This window comes from Jaculus jaculus, chromosome 2, assembly GCF_020740685.1.
Source record: "Jaculus jaculus isolate mJacJac1 chromosome 2, mJacJac1.mat.Y.cur, whole genome shotgun sequence".
NCBI lineage: Eukaryota > Metazoa > Chordata > Mammalia > Rodentia > Dipodidae > Jaculus > Jaculus jaculus.
Genome location: NC_059103.1, coordinates 198,308,974 through 198,330,635, shown reverse-complemented (window position 1 = coordinate 198,330,635; position 21,662 = coordinate 198,308,974). Strand labels below are relative to the sequence as shown.

Genomic DNA, 21,662 nt, shown 5'->3' with positions numbered 1-21,662 from the left:
GGCGTCCCTGAAACACTCGTGTGTTCAAGGCTGTGAGGGTGCTAGTGAGAGGTGGCAATGGGGTTATGAGGGTGCTGACCTCAGCAGTGGATTCATCTGTTGCTGAGTCCATAGCTGGTAGCAGGAAGTAGAGCCTGGTTGAAAGAAGTGCTGGAGGCATGCCTACAGGGCATATCCTGTCCAGAGACCTCCTCCCCTGCCCGCTGGCCCACCCCTTGCCTCTCGGCTCCAGGCTTCTCAGAAGAGGAGCACTGCTTCATGACGTGCTTTTCCAGCACTGTGTTCTGCTTCACCACGGTTGGTCCAGAAACAACAGAGGCATGAGGCCACAGAAAATCATCTTGGAAACAAGTTTTCATCTAAGGCATTTTGCCATAGCAACAATAAACTCCTAAGGCAGCCTCATAGCCATCCCTGAGTGTGTCCCCACCCAGCACTATTACCTACCTCTCGATGTGTGCTAGCTGGGAGGACAGGAATGGTCTCATCCACAGTGGCCAGTAATGTTCGCAGGGCCAAGCCCACTTCCTAACAGACAAGGATCACAGACAACATTAGGTACACACAGGCATTCAAGACAACACTAATCAGTTTTCCTTCAGCTATGTATTGTTTTTTTTGTTTCTTTTTTACCAGGTGTAAGAAAAATTTCTTTTCATTTATTTTTTCCGTTCTTTTCTTTTGCGAAGCAGGTTCTTATTCTGTAACCGAGGCTGGCCTGAAAGACATTAATCCTCCTGCTTTTCCCCCTTAAATATCGGGGGGCCTACGTAAGGAAAATTTCTTATTTAATCTAGTACTGACACCACCTTGGACATAAGACTTCTGTCCCTGCAGATTCAGATCTACCTATCTTCTGCCCCGTGGAAGAGTCTCAAGGACAGATGCTCCCATGCAAAGCATCCTGACGGAGGGTAGGCCCTTTTCCTTTTCTTCTCATCCCAGCTTCCAAGCATCCTGGCACATAAAACAGGCCAACAAACGACACATCTTTCCTCATGAGCACAAAGAATCTGTCCTCAAGGCCAATCAAGGAGGTATTATGTTCCCATTGGCTGAAGGTAAGGTGGCTGGGCTCTAGCAGCCCCTTTGAATCTTATACTCCATCTAAAACCATATGGGGGAGGGGGCTGGAGGGATGGTTTAGTGGTTAAGGCGTTTGCCTGCAAAGCCAAAGGACCCAGGTTCAATTTCCCAGACCCATGTTAGCCAGGTACACAAGGGGGCGCATGTGTCAGGAGGCCCTGTGTGCCTATTCTCTCTCTCTCCCCCCTATTTCTCTGTCAAATAAATATGAAAACCATATGGTAGAGTTGTAAAATGAATGTGGGCCTGGTAGCATCCTCCTGTAATCTCAACACTTCAAAGGATGAGCCAGAAGGATTGCTGTGGTTTGAGGCCAGCCTGGGTTACATGAGACAGTATCTTAAGAAGAGGGAGATGAGTAATTACATCACTTGGGAGTTGAGGAAAGCAGATCACTTTGAGTTTGAGGCCAGCTAGCCCAGGCCATATAGTAAATCTTTGCCTTAACAAAACAAGAGGGTTGGAGAGATGGGTCAGTGATTAAAGTGCTTGCTTGCAAAGCCCGAGGGCCTGGGTTTGATTCCCCGGTACCCATGTAAAGCCAGGCACAAAGCGGTGCATGTATCTGGAGTTCATTTGTGGTGCCTCAAGGACCTGGCACACCTGGTCTTTCTCTGTCAAATAAGACCATCCTGCTTCTCCTAGGAGCGCATGCACTGTACCTTCACCATGGGGACGTACTCCTCCGGCGGGGCTGGCTGGATCTTGCTGGACATCTCAATAACAGCTTTCACCAGGCCTGTCACATTCTCATACACCTTGTCATTGGACCGGTCCAGGTTGGCAGTGGGAGGGGGGCTTATTTCCTGGGGCTGAAGCTGAGAACATAGAAGCTGGTCACTTTCCACCCTCAATCAGATAGTATGCCATCATTACAGTTAAGTTCGAAGGTCTTTAAAAGAGATCAAAGCAGATGGAAGGTGACTTTCATGTTTGTACAGAACATGGTTCAGTTTGAGGATGACACTGCAGTAATTCATCCCAGTGACAAATAAACAAGGCTGTGATTATTTTCTAACTTTGAGCTCAGTTAAAGGAAATGAGATGGAATCATACACACTAGAGAAAAGCCCCCTAGATTCTTTCAGAAGTGATTCAATGTCCCCAGACTCCCAAATCATTCACCACAAGAGCAACAACCCAGACAATTTACACCAAGGGCTTATCATGTACCGAGAAAGCTACTGACCTGCTCATGATCAGTCACTCTGTTACAACTAAGCACCTCAGCTTTCTTCAAACCCCAAGTATGTAGTCTAAAACTGTGGATGCATGTGTGCCTTGTTTAGAGAAAGCCACTCAAGTCCACTGGCATGGGCTTCTTGCCTGCTGTGTGCTGACTGCTAAGTGAACCTAGGCGTCTAGGCCTTGACTGCCTCCCTAAAGAGCAATGATAAAACCTCAGATGTACACACATTACAAATGATCTGGGCACTCCAAGAAATGCTTTGTAGTGTTCAAAAATTCAATTTGCTTATAATTGCATGAGATATAAAAAGGGTAGTGTAGCTGGGCATGGTGGCGCACGCCTTTAATCCCAGCACTTGGGAGGCAGAGGTAGGAGGATCGCCGTGAGTTCGAGGCCACCCTGAGACTCCATAGTGATGAGACCTTACCTCAAAAAACCAAAACCAAAACCAAAAAAAAAAAAAAAAAAAAAAAGGGTAGTGTGTGTGTACATGCATATGCATGTTTCAGAAGGACTGAATTTCAGTATAACACCTGTCTAATCACAGGTCTGCTATGGCATCCAGTCTAAGCCAGTGAGTGCCCATTTTGGGATGCTCAGGTGTCTTAGCCCAAGTACACCCCAGATAAACCATTTTGTGATAGAAAAGGGTAAGAATAACTCATTCACTACAAAGATGTTCATGTCTTAGTTTCTGGCAAATATGAATGATAACTTTGGCACCTGTTGGTCGTAAGAGGTGACAAATCAAGCCAGAGTGCCCTCCCATTTGGCTTCCCACATGCTACTTCAGAATCACATGCGGAGAGCTGAGTGTGATACAGCGAGCCAGACAGACATACAGACATGATGTGCTTACCCTCCATGGCTATTGTCGAACGGAAGGTGAGGAAAAGTTAAAGAAATTTATCAGAGAAAGGGAAAAAAGAAAAACACTATTAATAAGGCAGCAGGACCCCCCCATAAAACATATGAGCAGAACACCCAGGCGCCAGCTGCAAGTCTGCCCTTTGCTCCCTGTTCACTAGTTATTGGGAGGACCCTTGTGTGGGGTCTGCTCAGGGCACAGTGTATTACAAATCCGGTCATGTGTCACGCTTGTTCCCATGAGATAAATGAACAGGACAGCATGCAAAGTCTTTGAGGGGTGGCTGGCAGCCATGAGAGTGGAGAGAGTGCAGCTCTTCATGAGAGAGGAGGATGTGTTTAACACAGGAGTCTGCTTCCTGACTTCCAAAGGACATGGCAGCAACTACTCCTCTCTCAGTTCTTGTATGTGGTAGCAGCATCCAACACAATGCCCAACATACACTTGATTGGGGCTGGGTATAAGCCCTCAGAATGCCCCTCCAACCCAGGGGCTTGTTCTGTTTTTGGAAAGAGTCTCATTATGTAGCCTGAATGGTGATGGATCCTCTAGTCTCCCAAGTTCAAGGATCACAGACATAGGGTGTTGTCAACATGACCAGAGAGCACTTTTGTTCTCTAAATTGACTGGCTTCGTTTGTTGTTGTGTCTCCATAGCCCAACCCCCGGCTTTCCTACTGTGATGTGATTGGACAGAGTAGTGAATAGGACATGCAGCACTCTCTCATGTCCAAAGATCTATCTCAAAGCAAGCACCCTTGGCATGCAAGTCCCACAGCACCTTCAGTTCAGAGGTGCAACATCCAGGGTTCTCCTGGGCACTGAAAGACTCATCTCAAGACAGGACTTGCTGTACTTTATTCAGCCTATTGAGAATCATGATGCCATGTTCTCTCTTTTCCAGGCCAGGCCTGCTCAAACTCCTGTTAGCACAGGAAGATGCATACAAGATTGAGGAGAATTCCGTCAAGACATCCAACAACTCTGGTTTGAGCAGGTCTAATGGAAGGTTATTTTAAGTTTGTTTTTTTCTTCTTTTATAGGTCTTTTTTTTTTTTTTTTTTTTTTGGCTTTTTGAGGTAGGGTCTCACTCTGGTCCAGGCTGACCTGGAATTAACTCTGTCATCTCAAGGTGGCCTTAAACTCATGGCAATCCTCCTACCTCTGCCTCCCGAGTGCTGGGATTAAAGGCGTGCGCCACCACACCCGGCTAAGTCACTTCTTTTATATGTTGTGATGCCTTCAGAAACCCTTCATAGTGACATTGCAGAAGTCAAAGCTTGGTTGGAGAAACATCTATCATTGATTTCCTATGTTCTGGAGTTTTGACAACTCAGACATCCTATAGCTGGCAGTTAATGAGAATCTAGTACCCTCTATAGACACAGCCAATTCCAATCCTTGAGGCAGGTGCTTGAAACCAAGAAAACTAAGCTTGGTACCTGTGACTCCAGATGGAGTACCACCCTAGCATGGGCAAGGCCCTTGGCTCAGACTCACCATTATGAAAACAACCACAACAGAAGAATCACAGAAAGTAAAGCCAAGAAAGAAAACAAGACTCTTCTGGCTAAATGTGATTTGGATGAATTGTTTTATATACAATTAAGGGCAAACATTTCTGTACCAAAACTACATTGTTGAAAAATGATAAAAAAAGGGCTGGGAAAGTTACTCACTGGTTAAAGGCACTTGCTTGCAATGTCTGACGGTCTGGGTTCAATTACCCAGTGCCCATGTAAGGCCAGATGCACAAAGTGGTACATGCATCTGGGGTTAGTTTGCAACAGCAAGAGGCCCTGGTGTACATATTCTTTTTCCCTTCTGTGTGTCTGCTTACAAATAAATTAAAAAAAATTAAAAATATACCAATAATGTTCTTTCAGTTAGGATTTAATAACCTCTATTCCCTCACCCCCCAGATAAAACAGAGATGCCTACTTCACCTTAATATCTTTACTTCATGTATATGGAGCAATCATACTTTATTCAAGTGTCCTTCTCACTTAATATCCTACACATTAAGGGTATGGTCAGTTTTCTTTATTCATGATTTTATTCCCATCATAAAAAAGTGGAGTTAGGGCTGGAGAGATGGCTTAGTAGTTAAGGTGCTTGCCAGTGAAGCCAAAGGACCCAGGTTTGATTCCCCAGTATCCATATAAAGCCAGATGCACAAGTTGGTGCATTGCATCTAGAGTTCATTTGCAGTGGCTAGAGGCCCTGGCACACCCGTTCTCTATCTGCCATTCTCTCTCTCTCATATTTTAAGAACTGGAGTAGGGTGAAAAATGTCAGGATTCTAGGGTAGCACTTCTTCTCAGTTCAGGTTTTATTACAACACTGTAACTCTCAGGATGTTATGAAGGTCAGCTCTATGGTTGATGAAAATGGAATTTGGTTAACCTAATTTTTCTTATTCTTTCTTTTAAATTGTAGTTAAAGATACTGTATTAGGAAAATTCATGTCCTCTCTCTCTTCTCCAAGAACAAAGAGTGTTGCTAACAGACCTGGAGATAATAGCTGGCCAGTAAGTGTTTTGGGCCTGACTCTTTGGCAGAAGCACATCCAGTCTAGTCCATCTGTGTCTGCTTAATGCCCAACAGGTACATGAGTTCACGGCAGGGCCATGGTCTCTCCTTTATGACACACTGAAATGACAATACAACCACCCTGACCCTAAAACAGTCAACTGGTCTGGGAGGTGAACACTTGGAGCAGAATGTGTAACTGTGCTGTCCGTCGGTCCACAGTGGAATGCTGCCCCAGTTGCTGGTGCTGTGTGACCTAGAACAAACCATTCCATCTCTGTGGGCCTTGATTGTCAAGAATGAAAGACTTAACCACCCCCAACTCTGTGAGGCCACGTGAGTACATGGAATTGTGTCACTGCACCTGACACAAAGAAGGTATTTAATACATACATGGTGGAAACTGAAAACAAAAATGACACCCATCAGCAGATTTAAGACGCCGTCCATTTTAAGAGGCACCCAGGCTGTCCCAGCACCTGTGATCGTCCTTCTCCTCTTCCGGAGTGTAGGGATTACAGGTGCATGCCACACTATAAGAAGGATGTATCGTTTTTAAAAATATAACATTAAGAAGTGCCATTCCTAATTTTCAAGATGTTAAAGTGTGAAAGTATGTATCAGATTGAGAAGTGGGATACATTTTGAGAGATAGTATTATCCTGGGTGGGAAGGTAAGAAAGAGATGCCACCTTTAAGTGGCCAGGCTAGAAGAAGGGAACATTTTTTTCTTGCCTCCAGAGGAGCTGCCTCAGCACTCTGAGGGGACCCTGGAGAGTCAGACACTGGTGCCTGCTACCATACCCGTACGGAAGGCAGAAACTGAAGAGCCTCAGCCCATGGGAAGCTTGCAGTTGTTACTTGAATCAAATATTGCTTTTGATCTGAGGGAAGGCTCTAGTAGTCCTTTAACAAACACAATTCTGACCAGAGACAGAAAATAGGTTTCCCATGAAGCCCTATGTATAAATGTGAAGAAAGTGAACCCCAGACCTCACTTACCCTAGGCATTCTGGCTTAATTTTTTTTTCTGTTTCTTTTTTCAAGGTAGGGTCTCACTGTATCCCAGACTGACCTGGAACTCACTCTGTAGTCCAAGGTTGGCCTCAAACTCATGGTGATCTTCCTACCTCTGCTTCCTGAGTCCTCGGATTAAAGGTGTGTGTGCCACCATGCCTGGATCTGGCCTAATTCTTTAAACTAAGAGGACCTCTATTACTCCAAAGACACATATTACTTGGTTAGAGGATGCTGGTACAAAGTCACTAAAAACCTACCAGGCTCAGAGAATCAGCAGAGTTCATATAATGCCTTCCTGCCACCTAGCAGATACAGAATTAGATCTGTTGAATCCTGGGCCCCTACTACAGTCCCTATGGCAATGTCCTTGACCACTAAAATATAGTTACCAAGAACTGAGGTCTCATGGACTTTACCAACTGTGAGCAGACTGTGCTGTCTAGGTTCAAATGCTCACCTTGACACCCTCATTGTAGCTGTCCCCAGGGCTGCTCAGACTGGCCAGGCTGCCCAGGTGGCCAGGGGCTCCAGGGCGTGGCGGTTTTTTTGGTGGAGCTGAAGGATCTGGAAGAGCAGAAGAATTCCCATTATGTATGTTAGTGAAGACAGTCCCAAACACACAAACCTTGACCAGCACCGTTCCAACAAACACTAGGACTGTGTTCTACAGAGGCATCTCTGATGCCTCACGATAGCTGATACGGCTTTCCAGTGAGTGCTCTCAGCATGGGTCAAATGCAATAAACAGCATACTTGCTGTGGTCTACAGAAGCAAGACTGGGAATATCACCAGGGCATTCCAAAGTGGCGACACTACACACACTGAAAACCTGCTCCTGACACATCACACAGATGTCCTCACACAACTCTCCTCACTGACCTGGTTTGCCCACAGGCTGATAAATGTGCTGGTTTCCAGGCTGTAGGAAAAAGCAAAACTCAGTCAATGAACCTCTACATACAATGGGTAGTGACTCATGTCTTCCTTCCCTGTCCATCCACCCTCTGAACTCTGTGATAGGGGTTGGGCTCTCAATATGCTCAGCAGACAGGTAACCAATGATGCCCAAGGGAATGTAAAAAGGGATATGAAGAAGGCAGCATGGGATTTGCAAGTTCCCACAGGTCACCTTTAAAGGTCGAAACTCCCAGGCCTTCCAGGGTCTGCTGCTCATCTGGCTCACTGCTAAGGATCTGCTGATCACTCACATAGGAGTAAGGGCAGAGACACAACAGTGATGGTGAAAGGGTATCTGCAGCACTGGGGTGGCCAAGGTACAGTCATCAGGACCTGGTGCTACACTTCTACCAATTCCAGGCCATATGGCACATGCCCATTAGGGAAGCAAATCATAGCCCCTGGGATGGGCAAAAAGACACTGCCACTGAAGATTTCCATGCTGTCATGCCGGAAACTGTACACATGCATGCATTCCTTCACTATGGCAGGGTCTCCCTATAGACACTAGGCTGACCTCAAAGCCTTCCTGCCTCTGCCTCTTTTGCTGGTATTACAGGTGTGGTGGGTTGAATGTGACTGCACGCTCAGTCTCATGTGTTTGTAATTAAACCTCCTATTTAGTCTCCAGCTAGTGGAGCCTATGGGAGGTGGAGTCTTGTTGGAGGTGTGTCACTACGGCTGGCCCTAGGAATTTATAGTACAGCCCACTTGTTAGCATAAGTCAGTTCACTCCTGGGGCTGTCTTCCAGCTGCTGTGACAGATGTGAGCCAGTTTCCTCCTCTGCCACAAGGAAACTGCTCTCAAAACTGTAAGCTGAACTAAAACCTTTTTCCCCCATAAACTGCTTCTGGTCAGGTATTTTGACTTAGCAAGAAGGCAAATGCAAGATGGCTGTCCCTCACACTGCTGTTTCTGAAGCTGTATTTCAGTAAGCTCTGGTGAATGTGAGGTGCAGAGAAGCACCTGTCAGCGGTGTGAAGCTTTGGCTTGGTCCCCAGCAATGTAGGGCAACGGCAACAGCCACCTATGTGAGTCTAATTCAAAGGAATGGAGATCCTCTACCTCTGAAAGAACTCTGCTTATGGATGGACCATTCTGTCCACCATCATAAATGTTGGCATGCAGCTGGGTGTGGTGGTGCATGCCTTTAATCCAAGCACTTGGGAGGCAGAGGTAGGATTGCCAAGGGTTTGAGGCCACCCTGAGACGAGACAGTGAATTCCAGATCAGCATGGACTAGAGTGAGACCCTACCTCAAACAAACAAAAAACAAAACAAAACAAAAAGTTGGCATGCATGGATATCTTATGACATAATGTGGAAGTTGAAGCTCTCATATTGAAGCTCAAAGTGAACTTCAGGGACAGCTTGGCAGATGCTTACCAGGCCCTGAAGACTTCCATCCTCCCTGTCGATGCTACCTCGAGAAAGCCTCACGTCAGGTTTCTAGAAAGATGAAAACACAGCCAAGTTCACTTAATTTGTTACTGAAAGTTAGTGACAGATTCTGTTCTGAAGCCCTCTGCTATACATCCAGCCCAACTCTGCCCTCCCTGCACTGTCTCTAGGTGGAGCACTGGTCATTGTGTTGTGCATTCCCAAGTCCTGACTGATAAGCCTGTTTTCCATTCTTTCTGCTTTTTGGTGCTGGGATAGAATGCAAATGCTCCACAATGAGCTTGTGCTTAGAGCCTGGTATTAATCGTTAGGTCAGTCTTCAATATTCTGTCTGTCTTCTTTACCTCCTGAGGCAAGGTCTTGCTACATAGCGTAGGCTGGCCTGGGACTCCCAAAGTCAAAGTTTCTCCAAGTGGCCTAACACCCTGCAACTCCTATAGACACCAAAGCGACATGGGCAACAGCTCAGAGTGGCCTTTTCCCAGCTCGAGGGACTACTGCTTAGTGTGGGTCCTGTACTGTTCTCACTTGCTGCTTTCCACCTATAAGCACGGACTCGAGCTCTGAGGCAGCTCAGCTACACACTCGGCTTTCGTAGACAACAGCTCACTAAGGCTCCCAGTCCTTTCCCCCACATCAGACTTCTTGCTTAGAAGGCAGGAGCGACAGGGCCAGCACTGTGGCCTGTCCTCCGATGGAAGACCTTGCTGCTCATGGCTTCCCAGCCCTGCCTCTGTGGTTTTGTTTCACAGGGACTGACTGGGTCTGCTGTATGAAAGAAACAGTACCACTGCCAGAAGAACACAACCAGGCTTTATGTAGACAAGGCTTCATTAAAAAAAAAAACAACAAACCTATTATTTATTTATTTGGTTGACAGAGAAAGAGGGAAGGAGGGAGGGAGAGAATGGGCATGTCAGGGCCTCCAGCCACTGCATACGAACTCCAGACGTGTGCACCCCCTTGTGCATCTGGCTAACGTGAGTCTTGAGGAATCAAACCTGGGTCCTCTGGATTTGCAGGCAAATGCCTTAACCAATAGCTAAGCCATCCCTCCAGCCCCAAGACTTCATTTGTGAAGTTAAAAATCCCTTTTAAAAACTAGCAACTACTGTGCATAGTTCCAAAGTGCCAAGCTACTGTACTTTTAAGCAGTATCCAAAAGGAACGCAAGCCACCTAGCTGCCAGTGTCCAGGAGCTTGGTCAGCTTGCAAGATGCTTTCATGGTGTGGGTGCTCCACATTGGTTCATCTCAGGAAAGACCACTGACTGAGCTGGGGACTGGAGAGGGGACATGCTCAATAGAGAACATCTGTTCTCTTGAGGAATTGTGACCTTGGGCAGGTGTCTTGGGATTGGTATCATTAAAATTATTCCTTGCAGGGTCATGGTAATGGGGAGATCCAAGGAGGGACCTCTGAGGAGACATGTGTGATCCACAGAAGGACTTGGGGACACATTAGATGACAGCAGCCATTTGTAGTAGCATCCACAAAAACTAGTCTGAAAATGGAAGTCTTTGCTGTACCTAGCAGAAAAAAATTCAGGTAATATTATGGAAAATATTTTCAAAGAGCAGAGCTGAGGTCACCAGGAAACGGGGGCACACAGCTTGGAGGGAGGAGAGGCCTGTGCGGTTCACCATGAGGGTAACAAGGTGGGCGTCTTCAGATGTGTTCACAGCAGTCTGAACAGCAAATGTGGGGCTGCTAGAGTTCATAATTAGGAAGCTCACATTGTATTTTGTGTTTCTTTAAAATGGTCTCTTTTGTTTTTTTTTTTCATCAATTTTATTGGCCAGATATCTAGAATTTATCATATAAATCTTTGAAAATAGTGAGGCATTACAAGAACATTTTACAAGCCAGCTCTGATTGCACACTTTATACAAATACTTGTTTTCTTAGAAGAATACTTTAATAAAGAAAATAAGTCTCTGTACATCTTAAAAGCAAATTTGATGCTGTTTCTTACAATTCAATCATCATTTGCAATTTTCTTTTACAGCATTTCTATTATATCCAACAAACCAAATTACAACCTGTGGTTTCTCACTTTCAAGAACTACTGAGGTTCACGGCTATAGGGTTTTAGGTTTCTTTTTCTAATCTTCCCTAAAATCAGGCTGGAAGAGGTAATTTTTTCTTTTTTCCGAGGTAGGGTCTCACCCTAGTCCAGGCTGACCTGGAATTCATACTCTCAGGGTGGCCTCGAACTCAGAGTGATCTTTCTACCTCTGCCTTCCGAGTGCTGGGATTAAAGGTGTGTGCCACCAAGACCGGCTGTAAATAATTTTTTTACTGACAACTTCTATAATTATAAACAATATCCCATGGTTGAAAGAGGTAATTTAAACAACATTCTTCCAAAACAGAACTTGGATCAGGCTAATTACCATGATTGATGAACAATCTTTTCACATCTACTTAGCTAGAGAAGCTGATAGTTTAAACCTGCTGTACCAAGCAAACCCACAGTTCCTATACAGAAAAAACAAACAAACAAAAAACAGAAACCCTAGAAATGAGTGAAATACAAATAGTAAGAAAGCTAAAACAGCTGCTAGTAATTAGAGAACACTTTTAAATTCAATGTCTTTCCCGGCTGAAGGCGGCGGAAAAGGCAAGGATGTGGCAGTTGTACAAGATAAAGATCTGAAATAGGGCACTGAGGGCCAGTGGTGTGTCGTCCCCAAATGAGAGCAGATCTAGAATCGTGATCAACATTTACCATTCTTGTGCTGTGGCTTTCATATAGCTTAATGTGCAGCCACTTGCCCAGAGCAAGTGATCATGTACACCAGGGGAACAGAACACTGACCATATTTGCCTTAGATACAGGACCACTAGGGAAGCATCTGGTGGTGTTCACTCCATCCCTTCACTGTTACTGAAGACTGCGTCCACTTGGCAATGTTGTCTTACTTTTCAAGGTAGTGTAGATTAGTCAAGTTCTTTAGTGCCCAGTAATAATTACCCAACATCCTTAAGTTTTTCATTAAGATCTTGTCCAACAAGATTAAAAAGCACTTAGGAACGAACTATACAGTATGTTCTGTTAAGATTTGCTTTGTGTACTAATATATGGTCTATTTTAGAGAATGTTCCATGTGCTGCTGAAAAGAATGTATATTCTGTAGCCTTTGGATGAAATGTCCTGTATATATGTTAGGTCCATTCCTTCTATGATCTCATTTAGTCAAGATGCCTTTCTGTTTTTTTTTCCCCCCCTGGGATGACCTGTCAATTGATGAGAGTGGGGTGTTAAAGTCACCCACCACCACCGTGTTTGGTGTTATCTGTGACCTTAGTTCTAATAGTGTTTGTTTGACGAATTTGGGAGCCCCCATGTTAGGTGCATATATGTTTAGGATTGTAATGTCCTCCTGTTGGAGTGTGCCCTTAATCAATATAAAGTGACCTTCCTTATCTTTCTTGACTAACGTCGGACTAAAGTCTACCCTGTCTGATATTAGGATAGCAACCCCTGCTTGTTTTCTAGGCCCATTTGCTTGAAACACCGTCTTCCAACCTTTCACCCTAAGATAATGTCCATCCTTTGTAGAAAGGTGAGTTTCTTGGAGACAACAAATTGTAGGATCCTGCTTTTTAACCTAGTCTGCAAACCTATGTCTTTTGGTTGGGGCACTGAGACCGTTGATATTGAGAGATATTATTGAAAGGTATGTATTTGTTTGCCTTTTTTTTTGTAGTTCCAGTTCTATCTTTGCTCTCTTGTGTTTACTAGTATTTGAGTATTGTTTGTTTTTCCAGGTTCCTTATACGTGTGCTTTTCCTTCTCATAGGCATGGAGGATTCTATCAAGTATTTTCTGTAGAGCTGGTTTTGTCTTCAAATACTCCTTTAGCCTGCTTTTGTCATGGAATGTCCTTATTTCTCCATTTGAATGGATAGCTTTGCAGGATAAAGTAACCTTGGTTGACAGTTGTTATCTTTCAGAACTTGGAATACATCACTCCAAGCCCTTCTGGCTTTTAAAGTTCGTGTTGAGTAATCTTCTGTGATCCTGATGGGCTTGCCTTTGTAGGTAACTTGATTTTTCTCTCTAACTGCTTTCAATATTTTTTCATTGGATTGTGTGTTTGGTAGTTTGATTATAATATGGCAAGGAGAGGTTCTTTCAGGTTTTGTCTGGCTGGTGTTCTAAAGGCTTCCTGGCACCTCTTTCCCAATTTGGGGGAAGTTTTCTTCTATGATTTTGTTGAGGATGCCTACTATGCCTTTGGAGTGAAATTCTTCTCCTTCTACTACTATACCCTGAATTCTTATGTTTGACCTTTTCATAGTGTCCTGAATATCTTGAAATTCCCATTCATACTTTTCTATTAGTTTGTCTTTCTCTTTGTTGGACTGTATTAGATCTGCCACCTGGTCTTCTAGCTTAGATATTCTATCCTCTCCTTCATCCATTCTACTGGTGAGATTTTCTACAGAGTTTTTTATTTCATTAACTGTGTTCTTCATTGCTAGTAATTCTGACTGGTTTTTCTTTATTATTTCTATTTCCTTACTTATGTCTTGAATTGACTTTTTTATTTAATTAAATTGGTGTCCTGTGTCTTTGATTCCTTTGATTTTCTCTTTGATTCCTTTGATTTCTTCTTCTTTGAACATATTTACAATCATTCCTTTGAAATCTTTCTCAGGCATTTCTTCTAACTCGTTCTCATTGGAGGTCATTTCTGATGCATTAATACTTATTGGTGGATTTATATTGTCTGGATTTTTGGTGTTCCTTGTGTTATAATGTATATATTTTTGCATCTTAGATTAAGTTAGTGCTTGGATTTTCTAGTTAGCTGGGTATTCTTAGCTGTATCAATTGATCTGATGTTACATATCTTCAGCGTGGGAATTTAAGATGTTAGGTGTGGCTCTTAACACTCTCAGAGTATCTACAAAAGTGTTCCTAGGGGTTGGGTTTGCCTGCTATAGGAGTATTCAAGTAGGCTGAGTGGAACAAAATACAGACAGATTCTAAAATTTAACTGAACAATGTACACATTCAATCAAAAAAAGCACCGAGTATTTATGCAAGAGTAGGTATTATGACAACCAGATCCTCTATCAACAAAGAGGTTAAGATTTCTGGTGTGTTGAGGGTTCCAAGTCAGCTTGTGACCAAGTGAGACCCTTCCCTGGTGCAATCCCAGTTACCTTTTTGGATGATTTTGGTCTCTGCTTGCATCCTTCTTTGGTGTCCTGTGGGTTCAAGTCGGCTGGTTGGGTTGCTGTTCTGTTTTCTGGAACTGGGCACTGGATTTTCCTGTGGGGCAAACCGAGCCTGGCAGCTGTTACTGCTGGATCTGCCGCTGCTGCCTTAGCCGGAGCCGTCGCTTCCGCAATCGCTGCTGGAGCTACTACAGCCTGCCTGTGTGGGCTCTGGATCTCTCCTACTTCTCTGCTGCAGTTTAAATTTCTTATACATCTCACTTTTTGGTAAAAGTGTGTATTTTACTGGGTTTTCTTTGGCTTTTTCTCTCTTAGGCCTCTTTGGTGTGGTTCCTATGCCACCATCTTAACCGGATACAGTATGTTCTGCTTCTCTTCTTAGTTCTCTCGATTTTGCTTTCACTTTCTTTTAATGGTTTCTCGAGGTAGAATCTCATTCTAGCCTAGGTGGACCTGAAATTCACTGTGTAGTATCAGGGTGGCCTCGAACCTATGGCAATCCTCCTACCTCTGCCTCCTGAATGCTGGGATTAATTAATTTCGCTTTCTCATTCCAGTGTAATAAATTACTACAGGATTTTATCAAAATACTGTGGCAGCAGTTGGAAATGAGTTACTTTGCATTACCAGAAGTGTTCAATCACATTACCATGGGTCACATTTGCATAAAACTAGAAGATGGCCAATGTCCAACATCTATTGCAGTGACTTCAGCAACTCCGTGCAGTCAGTGTAGCCATAGCTGTTCTTGTCATCATCCCTCAAAATGCCATCTGTTATGTTCATTTGTTCATCTTACTACCCTTCTCCTTATGGACATGAGTGATAGCTGTGGCAAGTTCTAGGCCGTCAAGCAAGTTACTGCCTTCATAATCGTGCATTTTGAAATAATGGAGCTGTAGTTCCTGTGAGGACATCGCCACCTCTGGTTTATTGATGCACCTTCTAGATACTCCAGATGCTCCATGATGTGAGCTCACGGTGCCCACTGTGGACGTAAAGTGATCGCACATGAGCCTTGCCAACCCCTGTACCCAGGATGTTTTGTATTTTTCTTTTGACTTTTGAGGTAGGTTCTCATTCTAGCTCAGGCTGACCTGGAATTCACTATGCAGTCTAAGGGTGGCCTCAAACTCGGCGATCTTTCCACCTCTGCCTCTGGATTAAAGGCATGTGCCACCACACTTGGTTCTTTTCATTAAAAAAAATATTTTATTTATTTATTAGAGAGAGAGAGAGATGGGGGAGGGAGAATGGGCCTCTAGCCACTGCAGATGAAATCCAGAGACATTGCCACTATGTGCATCTGGCTTATGTGGGTTCTGGGGAATAGAACCTTGGTCCTTAGGTTTTGCAGGCAAGTGCCTTAACCACTAAGTCATCTCTCTGGTCCGTGTCTCTTTTCTATTAATTCATTTATGCTTCATAAAAGAACTGATCTATAATGATGTGTATGGTGGTTTGATTTAGGTGTCCCCTGTAAACTTATGTGTTCTAAATGTTAGGTCCCCAGATGGTGGCAATTTGGGAATTGGAGTCTATTGTCGCTATTGTTCATCTGATGTTGGCCAGGAGGCGATGCCCACCTTCTGCTAATCCCATCACTTCCCCCTGCCATCATGGAGCTTCCCCCTGAGTCTATAAGCCAAAATAAACCCTTTTCTCCCACAAGCTGCACTTGATTGGTTTTTTTTTGTGATAGAAACTCAAAGCTGACTGCAACAGCCTGGAAACTTGACAAGGATCTGCACTCCCGCCCCGCCCTGCAACTCCTGCAGTCTCAGCACTTTGGGACAAACACATTGCATTCAAACTGCTGGGGTCCCAATGTGTTAACAAGACCACCCGAGGCTACTTTGTAAAGGAACATTTGTCCAGTAGCAGGCAATCTAATTCCGCAGGGGCACCTGCACTGTCCACTGGCAGGTCTTTTTTTACAGGGGCTGTGATCTCAATGCATATGCTAGTCTTCAGCTGCATAGGTTAAAGGTGTTTGGGTAATTCTGTTGCATGCAGCTGTATTCCCTGGTTGTAGAAGAGTCCAAGGATGTATGCCGAAGAAGGTGGATGTGAACTAAAGTCCCCTGAAGATGGACAGCCCCCCGCTTTCTCCACCATTTACATATCACCACACTTGGTCCCCATCCTACTCTCAGGTGCACTTTCTGCACCTGACAGCAATGGCCAAGATGGGGAATAAAGGGTAGGTGCCAGGACCCAAATCTCTGCTGGTGGCATTTGGAGAGGAATAGCCTGTTGCTCCAGCTCATTTCTTGTGCCCAGAACTCTTGAGATGGCCCCAGGCACATGAGAAGAAGGCAGATGCAATAGAAAAAGAAAAGACACAAACTAAGCAGTTATTACTCACTTCTGTGCTTGGCACCTTTGCTGTGATTGGCATAGGGACTTAACAGTGATGGGAGGGACATGGACCCTGTCTCCAAGGGCTCTGAGTCTAGTAATGAATACAGAATGATCCAACACAGTACCACAAGTATTATCCAAGGCACTTACAGAGAAACTGCTACAATGCTACCTACTGTGGCCTCTATGTCCAGCACAGAGTCACCCAACAGACAGGCTGGAGGTGTGGTGAGTGGTAGAGTGCTTGGACCCAAGGATTTCATCCATAGCACTGCAAAACTTAAACCAACCAACTCCCTTAACAAAACATACTTCAAGTAGCGGAGGGCTATATTTGGCCAGGCTGAGGCTACACAACGTCTCGTCCTCTCTGCTCCCTCTGCACTCCCCAATGGCACCATTTGGAGTAGTCTCTCACTGGGCACCAATCTATCCCCTCCTCTGAGAGCACTGTGTGGGGACACTGTTGGTGGTTCCACCTTGGAGAGGGAAACTTCTGCATCTAGCAAGCATAGGTCATGGGTGCTACTTAACACCCTACAGCACACAGGACAATACCAGAAGAAATGCCAACCGTGAATTGTGATAATGATAATAGTAATAAAGTTTTTGTTGATTTTCTTATATTTCGCCTATGCTATAAGCTTTATGCTTCACCAGGTCACTGTCTACCACAGTCTACACCTGACAACTGTTTGCTAGTTTTCTCAGCAGAATCCCGTAAGACAGCATAAGCACCTCTTGTGTTGTGGAAACAAAGCCATGGTGCCCCTGAACCGTCTGAGGATGGCTTCCAGAGGGAAATAAGTCTGGTTTGAGACCACAAAGCATGACTGGGAGTTGGCAGGTTGAGGAGGGCAAGTATACTCCTCCCAGAGAGCAGGTAAAGTGGGCCAGTCTGGAGCACAAACGAGGTGGCCAAACGGGATGGGGAGGTGCTCCCAGAACTACTGGCCTTAAGAAGGAACAGTGAGGGGTTTGACTCTGAGCGGACTGTGGGAGGCACTGGTGGGTTCGAATTCAGAGATGGTAGCATCAGATCACACATTACACACACTGCTTCAGCCATGGAAGAGCTTGGAGACGGTAATTCAGAGAGCATCCCCTTTTAACTTGAAGCTGGCCAGCAGAGCGCTTGCGTTTACTTGATGCTTGTCTCATCTCCCTCAGTGGAGTTATGACCTACCTGAGACTCCCAAGGGAAGCCCTGTCTTGACTGCTTTGTCTCTGCAGCCCTCACACCCGCTGGTCCACCCCACCAATCCCACTCCTGCTTCCCACAGGGACACTGTCTACACGGATGACGATGCAATGGCACCATGTTGAAGATAGCGTGGCTCCCACTGTCTTGTGCAAACACTGATGGTTTTCTACAGTCAAGGATGAAATCTGAGTTGCTTCACTCTGCACCCCTCAGGTTTGAGTCTTTTCACTGTGCGCCCCTCAGACTCCAAACTCTTCACTGTGTGCCACACAGCCTCGAGTCTTTTCACTGTGTGTCACAGCCTCGAGTCTCTTCACTGTGTGCCACTCAGCCTCTGGACCCCACATCTACTGCTGTTGGGCTCTGCACCTGCCACCCTTAAGACCACCTTTGAGGGCTGGAGAGATGGCTTAGCAGTTAAGCGCTTGCCTGTGAAGCCTAAGGACCCCGGTTCGAGGCTCGGTTCCCCAGGTCCCACGTTAGCCAGATGCACAAGGGGGCGCACGTGTCTGGAGTTCGTTTGCAGAGGCTGAAAGCCCTGGCGCGCCCATTCTCTCTCTCCCTCTATCTGTCTTTCTCTCTGTGTCTGTCGCTCTCAAATAAATAATAAGTAAATAAAAAAAATAAAAAAAAAGACCACCTTTGAATTCAAAGCAATTTTCTTGTATCAGCCTCCTGGGTGCTAGGATTATAAACACCTGGCTAAATGACTCTCTCACCTTGGTACTGGGAAATCAAATCCAACCCTAATGACCTTTCAGAAAAATTTTGAAAAAGCATCTCAGGCAGGGCATTTGTAAAATCCAAGGGAGTTAGTCAAAGAAAGCCTTCATATGATAATTATTTAAAAACAGAAAGTATGTCAGGCATCACTGGTGATACAGGTTTCTAATCTAGCTACTTCAGTGTTGGAAACAGCAGGATTACAGGCTCATGGACTAACTGGGCTAGGGTGTGCCAAAGGCCAGCCTGGGTAATTTGATGAAAACCCTACCTTAAAAATATGGGAGAGGCTAAGTACTAATAATCACCATTGATCTAGAACTGCTCTGGCAAAGGAACTGAGACAAGATGTTGCATGCTGAGGAGCAAGCAGGTCCTTAGAGAGGACTACAGATGCTGCAGAGGGTATGGCTGCCCCAGCTCTTGAGTGTAGGAGGGAGACACACCAATATGGACACTGCAGTCAGGCATCTGTGGACTTTCTAAGGCACTGGGCAGAGTGCCTGGGTGGGTCATGCACACACTGGGAGCTAACTGGAGCCTGGAAACACCAGAACCGGGTTATACAAATTCAGAGATTCACCAAAGCCTTCACACCATGTGCTTCAATGCATGTATATCATCTTAAAGAAAGAAACCCCACTCCCAGCACTGGCCAGCCTGCAGAATACAGGCATGCCTGAACCTTCTGATGAGAATTCCCCAAATCCCTCAGAAGACCAGTGTGGGTCACATCCAGCTAAGGCTGTCCCATGACCCCATGTCATTACCCACGCCCTAGTCTCTGTCTGGAATGTACTTCCTGAGCCTGTTTGCCCTGAAAATTCCAGTTTTTCCTTTAAGCCTTGGCTCACATATCGTCTTTATTCTGTCATCTACTCAGTGTCCACCAAGCACAGAGGTTCCTTTTCAGTCTTGTTTGTCCTCCTTTCAGAGTGACACACAGCAGCCCTCCCTTCACAGGGATCAGCAGTGATAATCTCTCTTCAATGGAGCCACATATACCACATCCACACTGAAACCTGTCAAAGCTAATCTGGAACTCAAAACATTTCCTTTTTTTGGGTAGGGTCTCACTCTAGCTCAGGCTGACCTGGAATTCACTATGTAGTCTCAGGGTGGCCTCCAATTCTAGGTGATCCTCCTACCTCTGCCTCCTAAGAGCTGAGATTAAAGGCATGCGCTACTCCCATGCCCAGCTATATCAGTTACTACTTATTTTTTTTTTTAAAGGCAGGATCTCACTTCTAGCAGAGGCTGACTGGAACTCACTAAATAGTCTCAGAGTGGCCTCAAATTCAGCTCCCATCTCTGCCTCCCAAGTGCTGGGATTAAAGGGGTGTACTACCACACCTGGCCATATTTACTGTTTTTTTTTTTTTTTTTTTTGAGGCAAGCCCAACAGACTGGCCTTTTTTTCTTTTATGTGCGCATACATGCAAGCACATGCATGAGAGAGAGAGAGAATTGATGTGCCAGGGCCTCCAGCCACTACAATCAAACTCCAGACATGTGTGCCCCCTTGTGCACATGTGCAACCTTGAGCGCTTATGTCACTTTGTGTGACTGGCTTATGTGGGACCTGTAGAGTCGAATGTGAGTCTTTAGGCTTTGCAAGCAAGCACCTTAATCAATAAGCCATCTCTTCAGCCTCATTTTTTTTTTAATTAAACAACCATCAGGGAAATGCATATTAAAATTACTTTGAGATTCCATCTCACTCCTGTAAGGTTGGCTACCATCATGAAAACAAATGACCATAAATGCTGGTGAGGATGTGTAAAAATCATTTCCTTCTTCTACTGGTGGGAATGCAATTTGGTATAGCCATTGTGGAAATCTGTGGAGGTTCCTGAGACAGCCTAAAAATAGATTTACCATATGACCCAGATATAGCACTCCTAGGCATATATCCTAAGGACTTGTCTCACTACCTTAGAGATACTTGCTCAACCATGTTTACTGGCACTCTATTCACAATAGCAAGGAAATGGAACCAGCCTAGATGTCCCTCAACTGATGAGTGGATAATGAAGATATGGCACATTTATACAATGGTGTTCTACTCAGTGGTAAAGAAAAGTGAAGTTATGAAATTTGCAGGAACATGGATGGATCTGGAAAGGATTATACTAAGTGAGGTAACCCAGGCCTAGAAAACTAGGTAGTAGAGGACAGTAAGCTAGAAAAGAGATATAAAGGGGAGAGAAAGAAAGGGAGGAGGGACTTAATAGGATGGTATTGTATATATGTAAATAGAAGAACAATACTGAGGGTGGAAAGACCTAAGTGAGATTGGGGGAAGAGATTGAGTAAAGGAAAGATGGAGGGAGGGCTAATCAAAATCTAAGAGGGTATGAATAAGTCATATGGAAACCTACTCTTTGGGACATTGGCACACCAAGAAGCTATAGATTTTTACTAGAAAATTTTTAGTGCCAGCACTGGGATACCTTCCAGTGGTTACTGGCCAGGGAGGTCTCTGATAGCCCCAAAACATTGCAGGCCAATGCTGAGGTCCTTGGTTTCCCACCAGGAATAAATGGTAAGACCCTATGGCTGAAGACTCTACATACTTGGGGTGCAAGGTCACTGAGAACCTCTGTTGGAGTTGAGCTGAAAATTTCCTCCATGTATGCCAGATGACAGATAGCTGGAAAAAGCTACACTGCATGCAGCTCAATGGGAGAGAGAGAAATCACCAGTGGAGATAAACAACAGTGGACACTGCAAGCCATATATATATAGTATATATACAAATAACAGTGGACACAGCCAAGCCAAATGAGCCAACGGGTGCAACAGTGGCATGTCTATTATGGGGGAAACAAACTGCTCTCTAATTTGACTGGAGACCTGCTCCATGGGAGGGAACATATCCCTGATACTGAAAACCTACAACAGGGGAAGTCATGAGCCCTAGGGGTGTAACGTCTGCTGCTGTCTGGCTAAATGTATATACTATGCTCACCAAACTGCCCAGTAAGCACTTCTCTTAATGTTCATATCCTTGTATTAATGCTCCCTCAATTTTGGTTAGAGAACCTTCTCTTTTCAGATGGCAGTGACCTTGGGATGACTCAGAAGGCACCATGGTGCTGGAAAGAAGTGACCACAGCGCTCA

The 21,662-nt window shown here is 44.8% G+C and overlaps 1 protein-coding gene and 1 pseudogene across 12 annotated transcripts in view; both read right to left on the bottom strand.

Moving 5' to 3' along the window:
* The window catches only part of Ptk2 (protein tyrosine kinase 2), a 296,868-nt gene that overhangs the window by 7,431 nt on the left and 267,775 nt on the right, over window positions 1–21,662 (bottom strand). For 9 of the 12 annotated variants that reach the window (XM_045143862.1, XM_045143858.1, XM_045143861.1 and 6 more), the window contains 6 exons: window positions 9,040–9,102; window positions 7,575–7,614; window positions 7,152–7,258; window positions 3,135–3,143; window positions 1,749–1,904; window positions 448–528 (listed from right to left, as the gene is read on the bottom strand). In XM_045143862.1, coding sequence (XP_044999797.1) covers window positions 448–528; window positions 1,749–1,904; window positions 3,135–3,143; window positions 7,152–7,258; window positions 7,575–7,614; window positions 9,040–9,102 — 456 coding nt within the window. The remainder of the gene's footprint in view (window positions 1–447; window positions 529–1,748; window positions 1,905–3,134; window positions 3,144–7,151; window positions 7,259–7,574; window positions 7,615–9,039; window positions 9,103–21,662) is intronic. The other 3 variants (XM_045143860.1, XM_045143863.1, XM_045143865.1) reach the window with 1 other exon arrangement.
* LOC123458565 lies at window positions 14,944–15,260 on the bottom strand (annotated as a pseudogene).